The following is a 26,282-nucleotide window of genomic DNA, read 5'->3' on the forward strand; positions in this document are numbered from 1 at the left end:
AAGCACCGGCTCACACGCATTGGCACGTGGCACGTGACGCACACATTGGTAAGAGTGCTTTGGACAAGTGCTGTTGCCGGCAAGGGGGATTTACCTTTTGATGAAGAAAACTGCTTGAAAATTGTGTTTAAACCTGAAAACACTTTCCAAGCATCGTGATTGGCTGAGCTCACAACATCCATTCATTTTATTGGTTGGTGAAGATCCCAGCCTTCCACCCCAGAAATCCCTTAAAATCACTGGCACACGCACATTGGCAAGAGTGCTTTGGAAGTGCTGTCTGCTGTCAACTTGCAGTGGGTGGTAGGGAGGGAGTGCTCTTCTTTTTCACCAAGTTCACTTCGAGATTTTAAGGTAAGGCAAGATCTGCCTTGTTATATATAATAGCACCGATTTTAATTCAAAGGTACCTTGTTGCTATAAACATGACAGGAAAAGCTGCGTGCAGAGAACAAAAATATAATCTATGCAATTAGAAGCCATATGGAAAAACAGATGGATATCAAATGACCACTCTGAGGGGTGGCGGGGTGGAAAATCAATCAAAGGGGACACGTGAGCCAGAGGTAATCAACCCAGTCAAAATCCCATGCCCGCCTCATTCAGATACGAGCCAGATAATAGCTTGCTTCAAGTCCAACATGCCTAACAAATGCGTTGAGGTGACTGCAGTGTCCGGTGGGAACGTGACATCGGATACAGTATCAGAAGGATGGAGTGGCAGGGTACTACCCTTTGATTTTGTCAGAATCGTTTGGTGGCATTGATGTTACTGAAATTATGCTACTCTATGTGTAATTCTTCTTGGATGACTACTACTATTGGAAATCCCAATGGAAGTGGTTCACACTCTGGGGGAGGGCATTTCAGTGGCAAATGATCACTTTAGCCAATGTTTGTCTGTCTCTCCGGACCTATTCCCAGAGTCTAACAGTGTTCCAACTCCGCCAGTTATGTGAGAAGTGTACGCCAACAATGTTAATGAAGTTCAGGCGAATGTGCTTGAGGAAGAGGTCACAAAAATTACTATGTCGCATTGCGAATGTTCCTCCAACGTGGGAGAGGTTCCTTTACCTGGTGTGCTCCATTTTGCCATGAAAATTTTATTGAAGCTCTGTTTAGTTTAGTTTATTATTTGTAGAGCACACCTAACCCTGAGGTATCTGGGATCTTGAGCATAGGTAATTGTTACAAGTACTTACATAGTAGACAGGTAAAATGTGGCAAATTGACATTGGTTACAGATTGATCAACGTGTCAACATCTGGGATAGATACAAGAAGGTTTTGGCAGCTAGGAAAACAATTCACAATATGCCATTCTGCCAGATAAAGATAGTAACAGAGTTACAAAAATACACTGGCGGCCATGACGCCAGATGAAGATAGTCAACAAAGCTACAATATGGTCAGCAGGTCATCTCAATATTGATGTCACAGACCTAACAAGGCAGTAAAAATAACTGCAGTAAGATCGACATAACAGAGAATGTGGGCAGTAGATACAGTCCGGGATAGATTTAGTGTCGCTGGGCGAAGAGCCAAGTTTTCACTTTGATCTAAAGGTCCAAAAAGATGATTCGGCTCTGATGGCTATAGGGAGGGAGTTCCAGCACTTTGCATCTAATACAGGGAAGCTGGACCCACCTGCAGTTTTTAGTTTCTGGTGACTTTGTTAGTTAAGTATTTAGGGGCTGTGTTTGACAGGCAATAGTGTGTGATGACTAACGTGCACAGTGAGATTCTGTCGCGCACTCGGAGCCAATGTGAATCCCGTCTAATGGCCGAGATGTGATTAGACCATGGGATATTTAATGCATATCTAAGAGCATTATTCTGGAGAACGTGTAATCTATTCAGATTGCGTTCGGAGGAGCCGAAACATGAGTTATTGCAGTAGTCCAACTTGGCTATGGTGAGGCAACTGTTAGTAGACAAGCAAGGTTTGCAGGCATTAATCAGTTTCTTAATGTGTGCTGTAGTTGTGGCTGTGGTATTGACTTGTTTTTTAAGAGAGAGAGTAGAGTCTAAGTAGATGCCTAAGGTTTTGACCTCTTTATCAACTTTAATGATATTCCCATTAATGTTAAAAGTCTTATATTGTGTATCCAGTCTGTTTAGACAAACTTGAGATCCAATGAAAGAAGCTCCATCTTGTCGTCATTTAGACAAAGGCTGTGGGCAGCCATCCACGCCTGAATTTCGAGGTAAATTTTGTGTAAAATTTTAGAGTCTTTGTCATAGCAACCAGTGAGCATAATGAGGACCTGGGTGTCACCTGCAGAATTCGTGTAGGTGACACCCATGCTATCAAGACGATCAAAGCGCAGCTTTGTAAAGATGTTGTAGTGTAGTTGAGACACAAGGGCCCTGTGGGACTCCACAGTAGATGGGTACTGGCTCAGACGATGCTGTGGGTGCGAAGCCCCTTGTTGTTCTATTTGAAAGAAAAGATTGTATCCAGCTAGCGGCATTCAGAGAGAAGGCTGCAGCTGTGGTCAAATGTTTTGTCAGGATCTGGTGGTCAACAGGATCGAACGCTACTGAAAGGGCCAGCAGAAGAAGGATGCGCAATTTACTTTTGTCTTTGGCTTCATCCATTTGGATTTTAAGATCCAGGAGGGCAGTTTCAGTCCTGTGCCTGGGTCTAAAGCCAGATTGCCGCAGGCCTAGAAGGTTATTGTACTCTAAATGTTTTTGAATTTGTAGATAGGCCGCTCTATCTAGTATTTTTAGGAGGAATGGGACTGTTGTTATAGGTCTGAAATTAGTGGGTAAGTTTGGATCTAGATTAGGTTTTTTGAGGAGAGGCATGACCCATGCCTCTTTAAGAAATTTTAGGGATTGAACAGCTTCAGAAGGGTGAGTTCATCAAGGCTGTGGTCGTATTCTGTCTCTCCGGAACCTATTCCCAGAGTCTAACAGTGTTCCAACTCCGTAAGTTATGTGAGAAGTGTACGCCAACAATGTTAATGAAGTTCAGGCGAATGTGCTTGAGGAGGAGATCACAAAAATTACTATGTCGCATTGCGAATGTTCCTCCAACGTAGGAGAGGTTCCTTTACCTGGTGTGCTCCATTTTGCCATTAAAATTTTATTGAAGCTCTGTTTAGTTTAGTTTATTATTTGTAGAGCACACCTAACCCTGAGGTATCTGGGATCTTGAGCATAGGTAATTGTTACATGTACTTACATAGTAGACAGGTAAAACGTGGCAAATTGACTTTGGTTACAGATTGATCAACGTGTCAACATCAGGGATAGATACAAGAAGGTTTTGGCAGCTAGGAAAACAATTCACAGTATGCCATTTCGCCAGATAAAGATAGTAACAGAGTTACAAAAATACACTGACGGCCATGACGCCAGATGAAGATAGTCAACAAAGCTACAATATGGTCAGCAGGTCAGCTCAATATTGATGTCACAGACTTAACAAAGCAGTAAAAATAACTGCAGTAAGATCGACATAACAGAGAATGTGGGCAGTAGATACAGTCCGGGATAGATTTAGTGTCGCTGGGCGAAGAGCCAAGCTTTCACTTTAGATCTAAAGGTCCAAAAAGATGATTCGGCTCTGATGGCTATAGGGAGGGAGTTCCAGCACTTTGCAGCTAATACAGGGAAGCTGGACCCACCTGTAGTTTTTAGTTTCTGGTGACTTTGTTAGTTAAGTATTTAGGGGCTGTGTTTGACAGGCATTAGTGTGTGATGACTAACGTGCGCAGTGAGATTCTGTCGCGCACTCGGAGCCAATGTGAATCCCGTCTAATGGCCGAGATGTGATTAGACCATGGGATATTTAATGCAGATCTAAGAGCATTGTTCTGGAGAACGTGTAATCTATTCAGATTGCGTTCGGAGGAGCCGAAACATAAGTTATTGCAGTAGTCCAACTTGGCTATGGTGAGGCAACTGTTAGTAGACAAGCAAGGTTTGCAGGCATTAATCAGTTTCCTAATGTGTGCTGTAGTTGTGGCTGTGGTATTGACTTGTTTTTTTAAGAGAGAGAGTAGAGTCTAAGTAGATGCCTAAAGTTTTGACCTCTTTAGCAACTTTAATGATATTTCCATTAATGTTAAAAGTCTTATATTGTGTATCCAGTCTGTTTAGACAAACTTGAGATCCAATGAAAGAAGCTCCATCTTGTCGTCATTTAGACAAAGGCTGTGGGCAGACATCCACGCCTGAATTTTGAGGTAAATTTTGTGTAAAATTTTAGAGTCTTTGTCATAGCAACCAGTGAGCATAATGAGGACCTGGGTGTCACCTGCAGAATTCGTGTAGGTGACACCCATTTTATCAAGACGATCAAAGAGGAGCTTTGTAAAGATGTTGTAGTGTAGTTGAGACACAAGGGCCCTGTGGGACTCCACAGTAGATGGGTACTGGCTCAGACGATGCTGTGGGTGCGAAGCCCCTTGTTGTTCTACTTGAAAGAAAAGATTGTATCCAGCTACCGGCATTCAGAGAGAAGGCTGCAGCTGTGGTCAAATGATTTGTCAGGATCTGGTGGTCAACAAGATCGAACGCTACTGAAAGGGCCAGCAGAAGAAGGATGCGCAATTTACTTTTGTCTTTGGCTTCATCCATTTGGATTTTAAGATCCAGGAGGGCAGTTTCAGTCCTGTGCCTGGGTCTAAAGCCAGATTGCCGCAGGCCTAGAAGGTTATTGTACTCTAAATGTTTTTGAATTTGTAGATAGGCTGCTCTATCTAGTATTTTTAGGAGGAATGGGACTGTTGTTATAGGTCTGAAATTAGTGGGTAAGTTTGGATCTAGATTAGGTTTTCTGAGGAGAGGCATGACCCATGCCGCTTTAAGAAATGTTAGGGACTGAGCAGCTTTAGAAGGATGAGTTAATCAAGGCTGTGGTCGTATTCTGTCTCTCCGGAACCTATTCCGAGAGTCTAACAGTGTTCCTTCTCCGCCAGTTATGTGAGAAGCTTACGCCAACGATGTTAATGAAGTTCAGGTGAAAGTGCTTGAGAAGGAGGTGCCAAAAGTCGTTTTGGTCGTATTCATACAGATATCCAGAAGCACAGTGATCAGCTGGACTTCCTCTGTTCTCACCCCCACTTTAAAATGGCACCAGAAAAGGGAATCGATACGTCCAAAGGCTGGTTGGCAAATTCAATTGATTTAAGGCCCATTGTAATTGAGTCTCAGGAAACAGTGGATGCTGTGCCTGAAACAGAGACACTTGCCTCCTTCCCACTCACGTATCCTTCTTGAAAGGAGATTCGATTGAGAAGGAAGCAACAAAAACCTATAGTACCTGTACTTGCATCGAACCCTACTTCTACAAATGGAGGTGTAGATAGTTGATGAGCTCTATAATTTTATCTGTGGCTTCCTTGCGCTTAAAGTCAAAGCGTGCAAAGAAAACAGAAACAGGCTGTTCTTCCTTTCATTTCCTGTCGCTTTCTTTCTCTTCCTTGTATGCCCTTCCTTGTTCCTTTTCCTTCTTTTCTCTTTCCTCTCTCTCTTCTCTCTCTTTAACATCATCAATGCACTTTACGTCTAATTTAAGTAATATCTGTCCTCCCATCCACTCGTTTTGTACTATTGTCATTACACTTGCTTTGTCTTTCTTTCTTTCTTGTCTCCGGACTTCCTCTTCTATTTCTATCTGTCTTTCCCATCTCCCAATGTGCTCTTTATGTTTGTCGCACATGGACATATGTGTACATTCTTTATTCTTCCTTTCTTCCATGCTATCTTCACTATTATAAGTGGGAGGAGCGTATGTTGGATTAACATACCCCACCGCTGCTTTAATACCTTTAGAGGATAGATTCCCTGTTTATCTTGCATTGTCTTTTCATTTTTCGGAGGAGAAAGAGGAGCTGAGTGTGTTACATCCTCCTCTTTATGCTGACTGAGCATCCACCCTTTCATAGGCGGGTCCTCTCTCTCACTCTGATACATCTTACATAGTTCTAAAACAGCTAGCCTTTTCTGTAGCTTCTTCCGTGTATATGTAGCATGCAATTATGTTGTCATGTGTCACAATACTGTTTTTAATAATGAGCGTTCTTGAGGCCATGCCATGAGTGTTTTATTAGTTGAGCTTTTTACCCACTCAGCGTGGCACCTTCTAATCATGGGCGTGTATCTTGGTAATGTCTGCATAGATGTAAAAGGAGAGTTTCCCCATAATGACAAGTCGTTTTTAACTGTTTATACTTACCAGGTTTTTTTTTATTATTTAATTAATCACACTTCAACAATCACTTTAGGCCAGCATCATCAATTTCCTCCCTTTTCCAAAAAACAATCTAACTCTCTGATTTGCCAGTCACTCTTCCAAAAACCAATTCCTCCAAACAATTTCCAAGCCTATACAACAAAATTAATTGTATCTCTTCATTTATAATTTCTATCAATTCATACTATTATGTTATTATTTTTTATAATTTAAGAATCTTATTTTATTCGACCTTTCTTCAAATACTACCCTTCTAGGTTTGATTGGTGCCAATCGCTTAGTTTTCTAGTGTCTAATAACTTTGTCAAATCTTAGTGCTATCGTTTTTATATTTTTTAAGCTTTCAACCTATTTTATCGCCACTAATAAAAAACACATTAATATATTTTTTACATTGATATTTTTCAAAAGACACCCCAAAACACATGTGCACACGTTTTCTACAATCGTCTTGTCTTATTCTTTGGATAGATGTATCTCAACTCTAGTTTACTCCATTTTATAGTGTTGCTCACCCTTCTTTAGCTGTCCCCGCAGGAATCCCTTACATAATACACTGTTCAAGAGTTTTGAGTGGTCCTTTCTCCCTCCTTGAGGACAGGTATCGAGGTATTCTCCTTTTCCCTAATAAATCACGTTGTGTATATATATATATTCAGTGAAAAAACTTTGTTAAAAGGGACGTTATGGTTAAGTTGCGCTACTAAAAGCCTATGAAATTCAGTGAAAAAACTTTGCTAAAAGGGACATTATGGTTAAGTTGTGCTACTAAAAACCTATCAAATTCAGTAAAAAAACTTTGTTAAAGGGACGTTATGGTTCAAACTAAAACCGAAAAAACCCCTGAAATTCGGCAGTTATGGTAAGATAAGCAACCCTAACACGCGCCACCGTGCACTGCTAACACTAACACCCAGGACATCAAAGATGATATCACAAATGTCTTCACATAACCTCCTCCAAAGCAACCCTTACATTCCAAAACAGAATGGCATTTCCCATAAAAAATAAGGAAATGCCATCTTCTTTAGAATAAACAGCATTACTGGAATCAATATTCTCATTATTACAGAAGAACATACCAGCTCTAAGCATGAAGGCACACACGCCTCGGTTGATTACACACCTAGCATTGTTTTGCTGAGGACAAAAAACTGAACTATTGTCCCATTTTGCCCTAGGTACTAATCCAGAAAAAATTACTTTGGTATATGGAAGGATGTTCATTACTGCTTGAGCCAAGTGTTCCAAATCTGCCAACAAAGTAGGGGCACTGACATAGCCCAAATGGAAAGCACCATAGTGCAAAACTACCACATGGGGACTGTTGATCCTGCCCATATCTTCACAAACTTGTACAATTCCCTGTACATTGCAATCAGGCACAGTGCTCCACACCACCTCCACTCCTTTAACATCGAAATTCTTTGCAACATGCCTGCATTGAGCATACTGTTGTAAACCATGCACAAACATATCTCCGAGCACCAACACCCTGACTTTCTCCACTTCTGCCATCTTCACTACACACAGTCTCTTTGAACACAAATCCACAACCTCAACATCTGATTGGCTGATCCCTACAGTCTTCTTTCCATGCTGGATTTGCTGGAAAACCCCGGATGCAGCACACCCTGTCCGCGGACCGCGTAACTCTTAGACAGCCCTTCTACCATTTCCACTTCATTCTCTGTGCCATTCCCTCATTGGATACAGCTAAGCAGTCCAAGGGGCGACTGCAGGGACCAGACAGGAATTTCTTCAAAGGGTCACAGGCTAACTGCCTCTGGTCACACGTGTTGTACTACCGCTCGCCACAGGAAGCTCGAGCATCCGAGTGTCTGGATCTGAACCATCCGCACTGCTACCAAAATGTGCTGCAGCACCTTTGAGCGTTCTTATGCATAGAATGAGATTACCATAACAAATGATTGCAGGCACAAATAACCGGACAAACTCAAAGAATATGGCAAAATACTACTTTATTATCAATTCAATAAAGTAGGGAAACCTGGCCAACATCAAATCATAGTCCACATATTCTCAATTAAATTTCAATTACACAAAGGCTGTACACCTCAGCTATGATGTCATTCTACATGGCAAATAATAAAACCTTTCTGGTGGAGGGATTGGTTAAGAGAGCATATATATACCTATATTTTGTTTAGGTGTTAGCAACATAATTGGCTTCCCCTCATTTGCCAGGCAAACCTTGAACCTCCCTCTAATTATGCATAACACAGATTGCAGTTTCATACCAACAGCGGATTGGTGCCTGCAACAATGTATGCTTCCCATTACATAGGCCTTCTGATCGGTTGGCATTCACTCCAACCTTGAACATTCGGTTTGCTAGCAGCACGTAAGCAAAACGAAACCAAGGTGCAGAGAACAATGTGCCCAGGTAGCCAATAAATCTACCATCTCTCATCAGCCAAGCCTTCAGCCGAGGCTTCTTCTTTGTGCTTGACCTTGATGAATGTTCTCTTCTCTGGAACTCTAACAGTAGTTAATGTACATTGTTATCTTTGTCTGGGATTTATGAATAGGCCTTGTTTTCTGGTCTTGCAACACGTGTGAAGAGACCGTGATTTTGTCCATCTCGCCTTTCTATTAGGTGCTACTTAATTCAATTACTCTGGGTGTCATGGCTCTCTTTGGCCTCTGAAGACTTGGTTGCTCCGTCTCACACATATTTTCTGCATCTTTTATTGTTCAATACTTGGCATTCACAAATGTTTGCTCATTTACTTAATCTAAGAGAAATATGTCCTGTGTGTATTGCTTAACCTTGCAGACTCCCTTTTTACCCTGCATTTGCTTCTTGCTGTGGTACATTGATCTTTGACCAATGGCTATTCTTTGTTCATGCACAAATTCACTTCCAGCTTCTGTTGGCTCTGCAGCCCTGGTCTCTCTCCCTCAAGCTTTTCATTTACTATTATTCAGAGCCGACGTCCATCTTTTCAACATTGCCGCTTTACCTGTGTTATATTTTCTACTGCAGCAAGCTTCTATGTGACTCATCTATCTTGCTTTTTTGCGTGTATACATTTACTACACATCTGGTTACTTATCGTTTGTGTACATATGGTTTCTCCCCACTTGTATGTAGACATAATCTTGTTTCTTAGGTCACATCTTAATTCTTCAAGTATCCTCATATCGTTTCAGTGTGTCATTGTGTCTTCTCCTTATGACATCACTTTGCACCTGTCAGATTTTCTTTACAGTTCTTTGATGTTCAGTGTTGTCTGCAAATCTCCTGCTACCACTTCAGTTTGAGGGTACATTTTGTATGGTTGTCTGAATGCATAAAGTCTCTCGTACACCTGATGTGGTATTCGAATGATACCCGGGGTCATGCACAGTTTCTTCCTGTCCTTCATTCAATATGTCGAAGGTGAGGGAGCCGGTTCTATCAAAGATGTACACGTATGCTCCTCTACAAGTCACAAAGTCTTTGCATCTGATCTATGTACTTTGGTGATTGATCTCACACAATTCATGCACAAAAGAACAGCATGTGTCCACCAATAATTCCTTATCTGCTTATTTGGAACACATTATGGCTCAGAGAGTAGATCCCTAAAATGTAAGGGCTTCACACTACTATCCAGAGCCTCTAATGGTCGAGGAGACAGGACATCGACTACAGAAATCTTAGGTAGCTAAGCTCCAATGGTGTCCGCCCATTATCTAGCATGAAGCACACTGAGAGGACAGCAGACATTTCACCAATAAAAAATAAGTAACATATGTTGTATGTGTCATATTATATGGAAGCCAGTTGGCCATTATGAAACTTGATGCATACTGAGGTAATATTGCCCGCTGCACCATTTGAACCCTGAGAACGTACTTTGCAGTGGACACTTTGTATGCTGGCTAGTAAACCTACGCCATTGTATTCAAATCCGTACACTGCCTTGACACTACATAGAGGTTACAAAAAACATGTTTAAACTCTCTGTGAGGAAAATGCAAAACACACTGCTTTCCTATTGTTTGTTTTGAAATCGTTAACCTCAATATGTTTCTAAAGCAAGATGAGTATTTTTGTAACTTTTTGTCACCCACATTAAAACATCTCAGGAATATAGTATATTCAACATGTATGTGCTTTCTTAAAATGCATCTCTTTGCATATCTAGAAATTTGAATTGTTTTCAATGAATAATAGTATGTGTATTGGAATCACAACATGACCCTTACACAACGTGCAGGCTGCAAAACACGTCTTTAGGCTTTTTGTGAGGAAAATGCAAACCAAATCCTGCTTTCCAATTGTGTTTTTAAATATTTCCATATGTTCTAAAAGCAAATGAATGATTTTATTTTAAGTTGCTGTAGCCCATGTACATAGAGTGCCAACATTCGCATTCCAGGTACATTGTCGATATTACAAGTGCAGGTTACAGGGTTTCAGCCTTGCTTACACTCAGTGAGGAAGGCCAAATGTGATATATTTATGTTAAGTCTGCCTGTGCCTACGTTTGAGAGTATACTACATTATGTGTGTGTGAGATTTGATTTCTTTTTTTTCCTTTTTTTTTTTTTTTTTTACTTGTATTTATTAGCATTTCCATTAATACAAACTGTAAGTGTCCCCACCTCTCCCGACCTGCAATTTGAAGTCATAGTGGTACAGTCTCTTGTGGCTTCGGTAAGGGTTGCAAGAAACATTTTTTGTTTTTGTTTTACAGTATGTCCAAGATCTTCAGATTCTGGGGGCAACATTGCATCAAATATTCTCCCCGTATGTAGTCCAACACCATACTCCAATCTTGGTGGAACTTGTCTCTATCCCCTTGTATTCCGTATGTGATCCATTCCATTGCTACTATGCCCCATACTTTACGTAGCCATTCCACATTCGTGGGAGGTTCTTTCCTTTTCCAATTCTTCGCTATTACTACCCACAGCGTTATGAGTAGAATCATGTAGGCTTTGCCTTCCTACTGCCTGTTTTATGGTCCTTTAGATAAGGCAGCAAACCCAGGCCTGCTTTCCATGCATACTTTTCTTTCTCCCAGTGAAGTTCAGACTAAACATGATCTCCTTTTCATTATGCATATGAACTGTCATGTTGTTTTTTTTTCTTTGCTACACATTTCACTTGGCCCCTTAAATTGTAGAAGTCTATGAAACATCAATAGTGACCAATATTCACAATTAGTCCAAGAAAAGGTAAAACAACTGCATGATGTATTATATTAAAACTCGACTAACACAGCGACAAAACACTCTTTTCATTAGTGTATTAAATACACATGGGGCCTCATTACGACCCAGGCGGTAAGTTACCGCCTGGGTCGTACCTTTACCACCATGGCGTAAACTATGTTTACGCCATGGTGGTTGGCGGACTTACCGGCCCATTCCGAGGTTGGCGGGGCGGTAAGTCCCCAATCCCCATTTACCCTTCCCCATTCCCATTTTTGCCCCATAGGGCATAATGGGAGTGGGGAAGGCGTTAATTACGCCACCGTAAATTACGGTGGCGTAATTAACATCAAGGTCCCTTAGCGCCATGGATTTTAACACCTGCTAAAAGCAGGTGTTAAAACCTCCATGGCGCTAAGGGACCTCGGAATCAGGCGGTAAGGGTCGGCGCTGTTTACGCTGCCGTAAACCCCTTACCGCCTGAGTCGTAATGAGGCCCATACTGTTATACATACCTATCTGAGAATTATTGAATACAGAAATCTAGTCATTCCTCCCTCCAGTCAGGTATTGTTAGAGGGGATGCAATTCTGTTTTGGAAACTGGGTTTTGTAATATATTCTCACAGTAGCAGCATGAATTGTGGGATCACAATACAACTGTAGTGGGTTATTACATAATAGTACCCCTCTGTCACGCTAAGAACTCACCTTCTTCTTCCCATTGGCCATTTCACTGGCTTTAACAGCTGGTGAATCCCTCCTTCCAACTCTCAAGATGCATGCCAGCCATTCCTGCATTCCATTCCCTCCCATTTGCAGCTTCTCTCACTGCTGCAGCCCCCTTTTCCTTTTCTTGCCACATCCACGTTTTAATAAGGCTCCATCACCATTATAGGGAACATGCTTTCAATACTTGTCTCCTCGTTCGTCTTTATCTACCTTCATGACCAGTCCGTTCACTTCATGAACAGTTTGGATTTATTGCAGCCATGTTATACCTCCAACATGGCTGCCATACATCCAAACTGTTCAAAAAGTAAACAGTCAAGCCTCTCTCATAATGATGTGCATTGGCTTTTTGAGTCCGTCCTAGGCATCAGACATCCCATTCACGTCCATGGCCGTGAACCCATTGCAATTAGTATACTGGGAAATACACCTGGAATACTAATAGCAATAAACCCATCACTGGGGGGTCATTACCTCAGCCCTGGGGTCTTCGTTAAGGCTGTTGTTCGCTCGTGCCTGCAACTAAAACCCCGGGGCATTAACAGATGTAGTAGTGCCCCCCTAGCTCGGGGTTTATTGCTTAATTAAGTTGGTGATAGGTAGCTACCATATACAAGGCTTTATTCCACTCAGTGTTTTGAGTGACGTCTGATAAACAACAGGAGTGCTATTGGGTGGATTAAGAATGATATTAAATTGTATATTCTCTTCTGTAAAATGTACTGAGGGCTAAAACATGACTGAGACTCTCCCAAGTGAGCCAAAGCCCATATAACAGGGCACAGTAGCTTTGATCATTTCTGGTTGAGAGTTACCCACATTTTGTGTTCTATTGTCAATCACTTTGCTTGGGATTCCGGGGTGGAGTACACACTGTAGTTGAAAGCTATCTATAAATTACTGGTGTGTTTATGCCACCCACGTCCCTGTCCCACCTCTTGCACTGTCCCCATCAGAGACATCATTTGGGGGTCACCTGGGGTGCAACTGCTACCCCTGGGGTCGACAGTTGCAAGCCTTGGAACTCCCTTGCTACACCAAATTTAAAAAAAGAAAATTAGTTTTGTTTTTTGTTTTGCCAAACATGAAAACAGCTGTTCCTGGCGTAGCTGTCCCTCCTGCAGCGTGGGGGACCCACCACACCAGGTCTGGTGGGTACCCGGCTCAGCCCTCACCCATCAGGGTGCAGGCTGGGCTGTAGAGGCACTTAATAGGGGTTGGAGCTGACCCTAACACGTGGCACTTGTCAGATACCGCATTCAGCTCCATCCCCTTCTCCCTCAGATTCCTTGCAGCTAAAATACAGGAACCAGGAAGCTATTGCAGCTTCCTGGTTCCTGTTTGTGAGCAGCACAGAGGATCTAAGGGGGCCGGGAAGGAGGGACCGAAGCTGCAAGAAAAAGTTAAGAAGGCTTTCTTTTTGTAATATGATGTGTGATTTGCATGTGTGAAGTGCGTGTCAGATGTATGTATGCCAATTGTGGGTGAATGAGAAGTGATGTGATGTGTGTTTTTGAATGTTCTGGGTGGGTGGGTGTATGTGTGCCTGTGCACAGAGAATGTAATGAGAGGATATAAGAGAATGTGTGAGTGACTGGTGGGTGTGTGAATGAGAAGTGATGTGATGTGTGTTTTTGAATGTTCTGGGTGGGTGGGTGTATGTGTGCCTGTGTAGAGAATGCAATGAGTGGATCTAAGAGAAGGTGTGAGTGACTGTGAGAGAATGAGAAGTGATGTGATGTGTGTTTTTGAATGTTCTCGGTGGGTGGGTGTGTGCCTGAGTAGAGAATGCAATGAGTGAGAAGGTGTGAGTGACTGGTAGATGAATGAGAAGTGGTGTAATGTGTGTTTATGAATGTTCTGAGTGGGCCAGTGTATTCCTGTGTAGAAAATGTAATGAGTGGATGCAAGAGAAAGTGTGAGTCACTGGTAGGTGAATAAGAAGCGATGTGATGTGTGTGTTTTTGATTGTACTGGGTGGGTGGGTCATTGTGTGTTGCGCCTGTGTAGAAAATTCAATGTGTGGAGGTAAGAAAAGGTCTATGGGTGGGTGGGTGTGTGCCTGTGTAGAGAGTGCAAGGAGTGGATGGGTGTGTGCCTGTGTAGAGAATGCAATAAGTTGATGCAAGAGAATGTGTGTGAGAGTGACTGGTGGAAGAATGAGTATGAATGTAATGGCGTGTGTTTGAATGTTCTGGGTGGTGGGTTGGTGTGTGTGGCACCTGTGTAGAAAATGCAATGGGTGGAGGTAAGAAAAGGTGTATGTATGAGTGACTGGTGGGAAACGAGTATAAATGTGAAGGCTTGTTTTTGAATGTTCTGGGTGGGTGTGTGCCTGTGTAGAGAATTCTATGAGTGGATGGATGTGTGCCTGTGTAGAGAATGCAATGAGTGCATGTAAGAGAAGGTGTGAGTGAGTGACTGGTGGGAGAATGAGTATGAATGTGATGGCGTCTTTTTTAATGTTCTGGGTGGGTGGCTGGGTGTGTGTGGCACCTGTGTAGAAAATGCAATGGGTGGAGGTAAGAAAAGTTGTATGATTGAGTGACTGGTGAGTGAACGAGTATGAATGTTATGGCTTGTTTTTGAATGTTCTGGGTGGGTGGGTGGATGTGAGCCTGTGTAGAGAATGCAATGAGTGCATGTAAGAGAAGGTGTGAGTGAGTGACTGGTGGGTGAATGAGCATACATGGGGTCGTGTGTGTTTGAATGTTCTGGGTGGGGTTTGGTGTGTGCCTGTGTGGTGAATCCAGTGTGAGCAAGTGTGATAGTAGATGTATGGGTGAGTGACGGGTGGGTGAAGGGGATGCATGTGTGTGTAAGGCCCTGGGAGACTGGGGATCACTGAACCATTTTTATCACATCATTTAATGACTGTACATGTTTTACTGATATTTTTGGGCAAAGGCAAGTTCAAGTGTGCCATTCTATGGCATTTTGCTGCAGTCAGTCTAGCCATTGCTTACTGTGGCATGACATTTATTACTCATGGCATATTTAAAAAAGCAAGCATGATAAGTAGGCTTACCTAGCTAGACTGATGTTTTATCGTAGCCGCCTGTATATTCTTCACTGTAGCATGACAATTTATTAACTGAGCATCTATGATGAATCAAGCAAGATACGTGTTCTTATGGGTCTAGACCGGCTTACATTGGAACCAGTTTGGACAGGTTTTCCTATTTTGACATGTCACTTTTAATGGCCAAACCAACGGGAGTATGTACTTACATAGGAATACTGGCATATAGTGGCAGAGCCAGTGTTGTGCCCAGTGCCATTAATGATACTATAGAAAAACATCTTAAAGTGAACATAAGTATGTTCTTACATGGGAATACTAGAATATGTTGGTGGAGCCAGCATGGAAATGTATGGGCGCAGTCAACATACAAATGTCTTTATACTGGCATATATTGCAGGGACTGGCATGATAATGCATTGGGAAATGCCCTGTGCACTTTTGGTGACTTGCATCTATTGGACTTTTTTTCATGATTTACTCTACACCCTACACAACCTATTGTTGGCCTTTTACCCACATTGTTGGCCTTTTACCCAAATGTTACCTGAAAGTGTGCTTTCTAATGCACCATTTTAACCCATTATTCAAAACATTTACCCTGGGAGGGAGAAGAATCCCCCTGCACCCTCCCCCTCCAAAAGGTTTTTGTTAGTTTGGTCTCCCTCCCTATGCTTAGTCGCAATCACACACTTGTGGCAAATATTTCACCCTCCAAAAAAACAACTCATGGCTGGTATATTTGTGGACCAGGCACTGTCCCTATCTCCCTATGTCACGTTAAAGATTTAAGGTTTGATTGAAAAACATATTTACTTCTTTCACTTGCAGTAGTGCATGCCCCTGCAGTGGCATAATCATCATGGACATTCCGCACACACGGCCTGTGGCGTGCCCTGTGCTTTCTTAAGGAGCTTGGGGGGCCCCCACAGCATGGCTCGTAGGGGAGCTGCGAAATTGTGTGCTATGCCATTAAGCACCACTTGGTCTGACAAAAGGGTAGTGTGCAGTGCACGCCTTGAAGTCTGCCAGTGGGTCCCCGGGTGAGAAGCAACATTAAAAGGTGTTTTTTTTTAAAGTCCTCTGGCACCCAGTATTACGCTTAGATAATAAAAACTATGGGAGCTCTTGGGTATATTGAAAGAAACTTTCCCAGGTATTATACTATAGCAAAGATAACATTATCAGGTGCACGCACACCAGTCTAATAGGTTTCTTCTATCGTAGTCGTAGCTGAATCATAAATACATTTATAACCAGGGAATTTTGTTGAAACTAAATATTGGTTACTGGTTTAATTTTCAGGCCTTGCTCATGCAGCATTTTTCTCCTGGTTAAACAGCAGTGCACGCCTCCCCAGGTTAGTGCTTTTTCGTCATGTTCAACACAGCAACGCCACAGATAACACGTACTTCTGTGTCCATTGATCTATAGATGTTTCATACACTAGTTGTAGCCTGTGTTACAGATTTCGGTTACCCTGTTAGAAATACTGCATTATGTATGTTTTACATATAGACCCCATGTCGAATCTGGAAAATGGCATTCCCGAAATGCGTAATCGTGGACAAAACATGCCTCCCTCTGTGCCTCGATTCTTATATCTGGCTGAAATGAGAGCACCTGGAAAGACGGATTCTAGATGCATCTAAAAACTCGGAAGGTCACTTGGGGGCGTGGTCAAATTACATCACTTACTATAATGTCATTGGGGGTCAAGGGACATGTGATGTCACGTCCACTACCACTGGCATTTTGGTGAAATGACATCCCTGGTCCTCATAGGTCACTATTTCAAATGGCGTCAGGGGTGGGGGGGGCTAAGGAAACCACAGAAAACATAAAAAATAGCAAGTTTCTTCTCCCATAAAGCAGCAGCAATCCAAAAAAGTCAAACGATGTAAGATAAAATGGAGTACTCCCCTACTGTATCTTCATGGCAGCTGATTCTGAATTCCATAATCCTCTGCCAGGGTGCCGCAGTAGGCGCATGCAACATCAGGAAAGGGAAATAGCTGGTAAAGCTCGCTCTGCAGGGTATACACAATGGTTATCCAGTGAGGACATTCCACATTCCACTTATTACAGTTGAGCAGTGATGCCACAACTAGAATGGATTAAGAAAATGTTGAACAAACGTAAAGTAGATACTGCACGAACCCATATTTTATAAAGATATAACTAAAACAATAAGTCACAATTGGCGGGATTTAGCATTTGGATTGCAGAACAATTGCAGATGCATTTCCGACCAGTTATAGCTATGACTCTACAGTGATTTGTGTGCCATCCTAGCAGCAGCTGCGGAGAAGTATTCCTGTGAAACAGTGTCATCCGTGAAAGATAAGAAGCGGCCAAGAAAGACCAATTGACACTGACCTATTCATTTTGATTCATGAAGAGCACAGACCCTGTAGAAGGGAAGACTGCTCCTGGCACATCCACCAGCAGAATCTGCGGAAAAGGGTTGAGTGTACCAGTCACATGGCAGTCCTTGACAATCAGAGTTTACGGAAAGGCGTGGAGTGCACCAGCCATGTCATTACTTGACCATCAGAGTGTGTGGAGAAGGGTTGAGTGTATTGGTCACATGTCAGACTTCGAACAGCAGAATCTGAGGAGAAGGGTTGATTGTACCAGTCGCATAACAGTCCTTGAAAATCAGAGTCTACAGAGAGGTGTTCAGTGTATTGGTCACATGTCAGATTTTGAACAGCAAAATCTATGGAGAAAGGTTGTTTGTACCAGTCACATGACAGTCCTTGCCAATCAGAGTCTACGGAGAGGTGTTCAGTTTATCGGTCACATGTCAGACCTTGAACAGCAGAATCTGTGGAGAAGGGTTGATTGTACCAGTCACATGACAGTCCTTGGCAATCAGAGTCTGCGGAGAGTTGTGGAGTGTACCCGCCATGTCATTACTTGACCATCAGAGTGTGCAGAGAAGGGTTGAGTGTATTGGTCACATGCCAGGTTTTGAACAGCAGACTCTGTGGAGAAGGGTTAAGTTTACCAGTCACATGTCAGGCCATGGCTATCAGAGTCTTCGGAGAGGTGCTGAGTGTACCAGTCACATGTCAGTCCTCGACTGTCAGGGTCTGCAGGGAACGGTTGAGTGAACCAGTGCACATCAGTTCTCAAATAGTGTGGGGTATCCCCAGACATGCTTGGCATGAATGTATTTATCATAATAGTCCTACAATAAAAATGACTCTGAAGAAGACTGTGAGTCCCTGTAACGTATGTGGCCCGTAGGCCTTGGCATAGAAGAAACCGTGAAGACTGGCTGTGCATTCCTGCCACATTATCGGTGGCCTCTTTATGGAAGGGTTAGGTTTTCCATTGAACAGATGCTGGGCAAGTCTGAGTTCTCCTTCCACAGTGCAGACCCTGGGGAGAGGCCCGTGTTCCATTGAGATTTGTAGTGCATTTTCATAGACTTCTCATGCTTCAGTCCATCTCGGCCTAAAGCGGGACCTGTCTCCTTGTGTGATTCTGCCTCTTGTGCTTCTGCTATGTTAAACCCTCCTTTTGGTTCCACAGGGGATGGATTCGGATGAGTCAGAGCTCCAGAGGCGTCTGTCTGAAACAGACAGCGCCCCCTTGAGCCCCCCGGCCTGCTGTCGCTGCCCGAGGACCTGCTGCTTGTGCTGCACCTGCTTATGGTGAGAGCTACTCATGGCAACTGTCTGAGTTCCTTCATAACAGGTCCTTGTATCACCATCTGCTCTTGTGAGATAGGGCCCGACTGCAACCAGCATGATCAGGTTTCCACTGTACCTTCGCCAATGTTTTTAAACATTTCAGACTGAGCCTGCCTCACTCTCAAAACCATTGGTCTCATCAACTTCAGTGGAGTATCACTGAATCCCACAGCACTGTTGTCATAGCTTTCAATACCTTCCCACATCACTGGCCTCACACACCTCAATGAAGACTCCCTCTCTCTTACATCACTGCCCCTATTGACTTGAGCAGAGTCTCACTCACTGTCATATTAGTGGCCTTGTGTATCTTATAGGATACTCACTCATCCCCACATCACTGGCTTCATACATTTCTATGGAGTCTCACTCATCAGCACATCAAAGACACTGTACACTTCAGCGGGGTCACACTCATTCCCACAGTCTTGCCCTTGTGCCCTTGAGCACAAACAGGCCATGTTCTTGTAACTAAGTGTGAATCTTCACCTTCAACACTCCTCAGGCTGCCACTGACCATCGCCATGTCTTCCACAGGAGCCTGGCAGTGAGAATCCGCAGAAAGGAGGATGGCCTGGGTAGGAGAACAGCATCCATCACAAGACTGGAGAGCCCTCAGGGGAACGAGGAGAGGTGGGTATGAGCACCCTCTGCGGGCTGGGTGCATGTCTCCTGGATTCAGCAAACGCATACAAAGCAACCAACAAGGAGTAGCATGAGTCATGGGTACCGGGGGCAAGTCCTGAGATGGAGACCTGCTACATTACAATATGCTGTGGTGGTGTATGCTATGTTAAGGCATGATATGAAGTTTTTACGTATTTAGGTTAATCTTGCTTTATGCTATGTTATACTATGCTATGCAATATCATGTAATGCTATGCTTAACTAGACTGTGATATTTGAATTCGGTATCCATCATGCTGAAACATTCAAGGCTATGGTATGTTTCGCAATGTTACTATATGAAGAGCTATGCCAGTCGTTTACGTACCCTGTTGTCCTGATTTCTTCTAATTTAAGCTGAAAATGTCAATATATTTATATGAATGGCCCATATCATTTATATGCACGAAAGGTGGCAGGATTTGATCCCCACATTCTCCTCGCTTGGCTCTGAACTCAGATGCCCCCACTAGTCTCATTCCCTTCCCATTGTTCTTGCCAGCTCTTCCTTTTGTTCTGTCACCTCCTTTCTTTTATTTATTTATTTATTTATTTATTCATTTATTCATTTATATGTAATGCGCCAGAGCCTGCAGGCATCAGGGGCAGAGGAGAAGGAGGAAGGGTAAACCAATGTCAAAAAGAGAAAAAGCCTAACATTGAATTTATTTGAACAAAGCTGTCTTCAATCGCTTCCTAAAAGTGGTTAGGTTGCTATCGGCATGCAAATCCTTGGAGAGATTATTTCATACCAGGGCTGCCTGTGTCAAGAAAGACCTGCCAATGCCTCTAGCCCGATTGGTATTTGGGACGATCAACCGTGTAGCATCTGTAGACCGGTGGTTCTCTTGCCTTTAAACATTAATAGAGTCTTTTAAATGTCCGGGTGCATGCCCGTAAAGACATTTGTGCAAAATAGTGCTGAGCTTATAGCGAATTGTAGCCTCAACAGGCAGCCAATGTAGGTTTCACCAGTGGATCGATATTGGCTCGTGCAGGGGTACATTTTTCTCGATGCGGACAGCATCGTTTTGCACAATCTGAAGTTTCCCCAGACTACCCTTGCTTGCACTAGCTATACATAGGTAGTTTTTCACCCATGTTATATGCATGGTGCATACATAAAAAATATGAGTAAACCAATTTCTACATGGTTTTTTATGCGCTGTGCCATATTGGCGACCTGGATGCATGGACATAGCAGGTGGCATTTGACATTCGTTTTGGTAATGCGTACAAACCTAACCTAGAAAACCCGGCTCTTCAGAGGTTTCCATGTTGAATTTACACCCACTGACAAAACGAATCAAATAGCGGGGAGGGGACTGGTATATAGACCTGGATGAACGGATTCACTAGACTCTCCATTTTCCGGTTCCATTGTATAGGGTGGATTTCTAAGGAAATGTCTCCACCTGGCGGCCATTTTCATGTAAACATTGTCACTGGATACCCATTCTCCCTAATGTTGGGTGATTGACCAGGTCACATATCTTGGATCAAGTTTTTAAGAAGCTTGACCACATGGCCTAAAGGTCGCGAGCACCATCCGATTGGGACATAAAATCCATCCAGGCACCAATGAGACAGTGGCCCAGAATCACACATTACAAGACTTTACTTTTCAGCACATGCTATGATATGATGATATGATATGTCATTTGATATGCAGTTTAAGTACTACCAAGGGGATGTTTTGGGGAAAATATGTTGAAAATAATATATTTTAAATCATATTTGCTTAGTAGCATTGGCTACAACTAGTATAGTAAGCTATGAAATTGCCCCAGATTGGCCAAAAAAGGTGCACATTCTCACCCAAAATACTGGCCCGTGCTAGAATCATGAGCAGGCAATCGGGAATTTGTATTTATTTATTTATTTATTTAACATTTATAAAGCGCTCACACAGCCCGCAGGCATCGAGGTGCTGTTACAGGAATTGTTTGTGTTTCTTAGCTGCGTAATTGTGTTTTTTTTTGTCTTAGTTACGTATTTATAACGTGCTTAAACACCCAGAGGTTTTTAAGCGCGGACCCGGGGATCGAACCTGTTGTTGCTTCGTGTCGTCTTGCTTCCAAGACGCGCACGCTGCTGCTGAGCTATCTTCCCCTCATAGGCATTGGCCTATTGTGCGATAGGCCAGTCCAAGGCTGGTGGTGAGTGACTGGCGACTCAGAGAGTTAGATTTAGAGTAGGTTAAGGCTTACACTGTGTTTTGCGAGCGATGCATTCTGTAATTTGAACAGGATGAACTAGATAAGATCTATCTGGTGTGAGTTTAAGGTGTGGAACCCTGATGGGGAAAGCAGCTCGGGTGTACTCCAGCAGAATACATGAAGGCAGATAATGCAAGACTCACACCCACATGATCTTTGAGGGACGAAGAAAAAGGGAGGTGGGCGATACATAAGTCAGCGTCCTTCTCTTAAAGTGAAAAGACAAAACACATGTCATTAGGTGAAACACGACGAGAAGGAGGAACAGAGAATCCCTGATGAAGTTAGTGTCAGACTCGCGCTCCCCTGAAACTTAAAAGGAAGTACTAGCAGAGATTCAGGGAGGTGGTGGTCATCAGTGCCCGTCTCATGTAGAGAGTAGATGAGACTTGTGCCATCGGATGACACTTGGGAGGAGCAGAGAAGCCCTGAGGGCAAGAAGTGAGACACATGATTTTTGAAAGAGGAACCAGCAGACATTCTGGGGATCAGGTGACACACTTCTTATTGTCCATCTTTTAAAGCAAGTGATGGGGTATGTTCCATCAGGTGACACCAGGCAGGAGGAACAAGTGGAGTAGATAACCCCCGGGCAGCTACAATGATACTCACTTGTGCCTGCATTATATGGGAGAAGTTGCAGAGATTCAGTGAGACTGATGATACACCAGTCAATGGAAGTCTCTTGACGTAAGAGGACGAGACACCTACCATTGGGTAATACCTGCAGGAAGGCAGAGACTCACTGAAGACAGCCAGTGCAAGGAAGTTATTCAACAAAGCTGGTGATGAAGCAGCCAGTGTCCTTCTCTTGAAGTGAGTGGATCAGATAGCTGCCATTGGGTGACCTCTGGGAAGAGGAGCAGAGCATATATTATGGAGGCTAGTGAGAGGCTCCTGCTCACGTGACTTTTATGGGAGGAGGCTGTTATACACCAGTCAGTGCATAGCTCTTGAAATGAGCAGCTGAGACACGTGACATTGGGTGATCCTGAGAGAGGAATCAGAGAATCACTAAAGGCTTGATGGGAGGCTATGGATACTGATGGGAATAAAGCTTAGGAAATTATGAGCCATCATTGTCCTATCAGGATCAAATATTAGCTGTTGTACAGGCACGTCACCATCAGCTTTACACGCGTTTTCTCCTATTAAATGACTACTTCAAACTCTTATTTCTTCAGTCTTAATTATTGTTCTTCCTTGTATGTTGGCTTACCTCGTTATGTTATTCGGCCTGTTTTTTCTGCCGTAGATTCTACTCTTCTCATTCTCTTTGCCTTAGATCTTTCAACTTTGATCCCTCCTTATCCATCACAGCTCAAATATCTTTCTGCTGTTTCTCATTTTAGTTTTCATTTCCTATGCACAGTTTTTACGTGTGTTCATGCATTCGACCCATGTTAACTCTGTGATCTGATATCCCGTTATCATCTGCCTCGCTCTCTTCCGTCTACTTCTCGACCTTTTCTCTCTACTCAAAGTCCTACTGCTGCATGTTCTCGTTTTCAATCTTTTCACTTGTTTACAGAAGACTTTTTATTATCATCTGCTGGTTAACATGTTTACCTCTGTTCATTATTTTGGGTAAGTCTCTGTGACTATTTCATTGCAGTTTTGAGTGATACGTTTTTGGTGTTAATACTGGATTTTCACAACTATGTTATTGTGATTTTACACTATGTTTTGTAAAGCACTTTAAATAAAAGTACTATATAACATTTTTGAAATAAATTGAATAATGACTCGGTCTAGTCTGAACACATAGAAGCAATTCTAGTTGTAAACTACGTAGGACACTGTTTCACTGTAAGGAGTCAGTAGCGTATCTTCCACCTCTCGCTCTCTCTATGATGTGTCTGCGGGGGTGGAATCTCGCGAGCTCAGTAGCGTATCTTCCACCTCTCGCTCTCTCTATGATGTGTCTGCGGGGGTGGAATCTCGCAAGCCTCTTGTTTGCTTCTTTCTGTAGAGACTCAGACTCTGTCTCCTCTGCTTTCTACCCTTCTCCAGCAGCAGCAGTAGCCTCACCCTGGACGAGGTCACCTCCTGGACGCGCTCCTTCGATCTCTTGCTGGAGAACCCAGCTGGTCGGAACGTCTTTGCCCAGTTCCTTCAGACTGAGCACAGCGATGAGAACATGATGTTCTGGCTGGCCTGCGAGGAGCTGAAGAAGGAACAACATGAGGCCCCGGTCACAGAGGCCGCCAAGAAGGTCTACCTGGATTACATCTCCATATTGTCTCCTAAGGAGGTGAGACAGGCATAATGGCTAAGAAACCTGGATCAATTGAAAGGAATATGTCAGTGCATTGGAGCTCAGTGGGTGAACCAACCACAGAGGGACGTGTAGATCACCGGTGTGATTCCCACCTTGCTCCCTCATTATGAATACGGCAGGTACATCTTTGGCTGAGCTGCCTTACCATCTCAGAACTGTAAGCAAATGCTCCAGATTTGGAGTTGTTGCTGTTCCACGTTATGGAATCCCACTGGGTCTGTGAAGATGGTAATTCCTGCGGAAAGAAAATCCTCAATTTGTCTGGAGGAAACACCTCCAGGCATGAAGGGTTTCTTCTCCAACCCACCTTTTAGTTTGTAAATTAGCAGTGCTGTAAAAGTGGTGGTAAATCCACTAGTACCACCTTTTACCGCATACCCATACTTGTAAGCAGGCACTGAATTGGTAAATGTTTTTCAGATTGATAAAAACGAGTACTGTATGAATGTTCATTACTATGACAATAATGGGTCCCTATTTTGCTATATCTGGCCCCCAACTACTAGGACATGCAATAGTAGATGGAGGTCCAAGGTGATTATACCCAGCAATAGGATAGCATGGGAGAGCACTGGATTGCATAGGAATAGGAAAGTGCTATATAGAATGGATCTAGTGCAGGGGTTTTTAGCCTAGTTTTAAGAAGTAGTAAATTATTATCTACTTCTGTTAAAGTGGGATTAAGGTTTTCTTTTCCAGTGGGATTTCGGTGTTAAAAAAAGCTATTAGGGAGATAAATTCCCAACTGGTTTTACAGGTAAATATTGAGGGCAGTAGCTGGCTACCCATAATTTATTCCCAATTTATAGAAGTGATGTTGGTCATCCTTACAATGTAGGAACACAGGCATCTGCATAAAGTCCTAGAAGGAGCAGGGGGACACCATCATAAGGAAACACATTGCACTCTAATGCTGTAACAATGCAATCTCATGCTGCTGCTTATAACCTAAAGGTCTCTCCCTCTCTTGCCTACAACAGGTCAGCATTGACGCCACGGTGCGGGACTCCATCAACAAGTCACTAGCACGGCCAAGTGCCCACATGTTTGATGAGGCCCAAGCGCAAGTCTACGCCCTAATGCACAGAGACTCTTACCCAAGGTTTCTGAATTCCCAGCTCTACAGATCACTGGTGCAGAGGCTGTTCACGCGGGAGCGTGACACGTAGCAGGAACTGAGCTGCGGCCATTCTTCAGCAACAAGCAGAAAGTGCAGCCGCACGCTGTCCGTGTCTGGATTAGGAGCCACTTGACTTGGCTGTAGGTGTGGCTCCAATGCCTGATGAGACAGTGAAGGCGGTCAATCTTTCACCCTAGTGCGCGATAAAAAACCCACTTCCTCATTACACTGGCGTGACCATACCAGGACACAGAGTCAGACAGCAGAGGAAATGGTCAACAAACCTCGGACAGTCAAACACTGCCTGACCTAACTGGAACATTTGAAATCAGCTTCACACATTTACCTCACTCAACATGTTTCCAAATCTGTAGGGGACTGGCAGATTTTCCTTCCATATATGGTTCTGTTGTGGTCTGCTAGCATTGGCGATGATTGTTGAACTAAATGTATGGACATCAGATGACAGCAGCCATGTTGCTCACCGGCCAAACATCTACGGTTCCTCACCAGGACTGCCAAGGTTTCTTCCCCATTTCCAAATGGATCCAGTTTGGTGCCTGAGATCACAACTGTGGGTCTCTTTTCTTGGCCAGCTTAATTCACAAATGCACTTTACAGAACACTAACAAAAGGGCCTCTGCACAAATGTCATTCCAACATGTAATAGTTTCCAATGGTCCTGATGAAATGCTGTGTGCTGATCAAGAAATGTGGAAGGGCGCGTAGGGTAATCCTTCCTTTAGGAGCACCAAAAAAATCATATTTCTCGCCTTGTTATCCTTTTTGCTCTCTTGTTCCATACCTTATAGACAGGACCAAATCCTTGATCTCCCAGGGCATTAAGTGCCTGCTATGAAAAACCAACCATGGACCTTATTACTTCCTGTGCATCATTCTTGTGTTGCTGCTTTATTAAAATGCTCCCCACGTTCCACATTTAGAAAAAGCTTCATCTTTGTAAATCCTGCTTCTTTTGCTATTGTCCTGCTCCAGAGCTCAATGAAACAATCCACCAACTAAGAGTGAGCAAAAGAATCCAAATTCTGATGATTGAGATTGAGATGCTAAAACTTCAGGATTCAGAATCTGGATCAGATTCAAATGTGTCTCCTTCAGGTGAAAATGTATTAGACTAAGTGTTATTCCAATGAACAGAC

General features: G+C 43.2%; 1 protein-coding gene across 2 annotated transcripts in view; it reads left to right on the forward strand.

Moving 5' to 3' along the window:
* Positions 1-26,059, forward strand: part of LOC138503322 (regulator of G-protein signaling 17-like) — a 103,755-nt gene extending 77,696 nt beyond the window's left edge. For both annotated transcript variants that reach the window (XM_069622951.1, XM_069622952.1), the window contains exons 2-5: positions 18,676-18,797; positions 19,374-19,469; positions 23,735-23,975; positions 24,983-26,059. In XM_069622951.1, coding sequence (XP_069479052.1) covers positions 18,679-18,797; positions 19,374-19,469; positions 23,735-23,975; positions 24,983-25,171 — 645 coding nt within the window. In that variant the 5' untranslated portion in view covers positions 18,676-18,678 and the 3' untranslated portion in view covers positions 25,172-26,059. The remainder of the gene's footprint in view (positions 1-18,675; positions 18,798-19,373; positions 19,470-23,734; positions 23,976-24,982) is intronic.
* Positions 26,060-26,282: the final 223 nt, after the last annotated feature.

This window comes from Ambystoma mexicanum, chromosome 11 (assembly GCF_040938575.1).
Source record: "Ambystoma mexicanum isolate Mex_15411 chromosome 11, UKY_AmexF1_1, whole genome shotgun sequence".
NCBI classification, from domain to species: Eukaryota; Metazoa; Chordata; class Amphibia; order Caudata; family Ambystomatidae; genus Ambystoma; species Ambystoma mexicanum.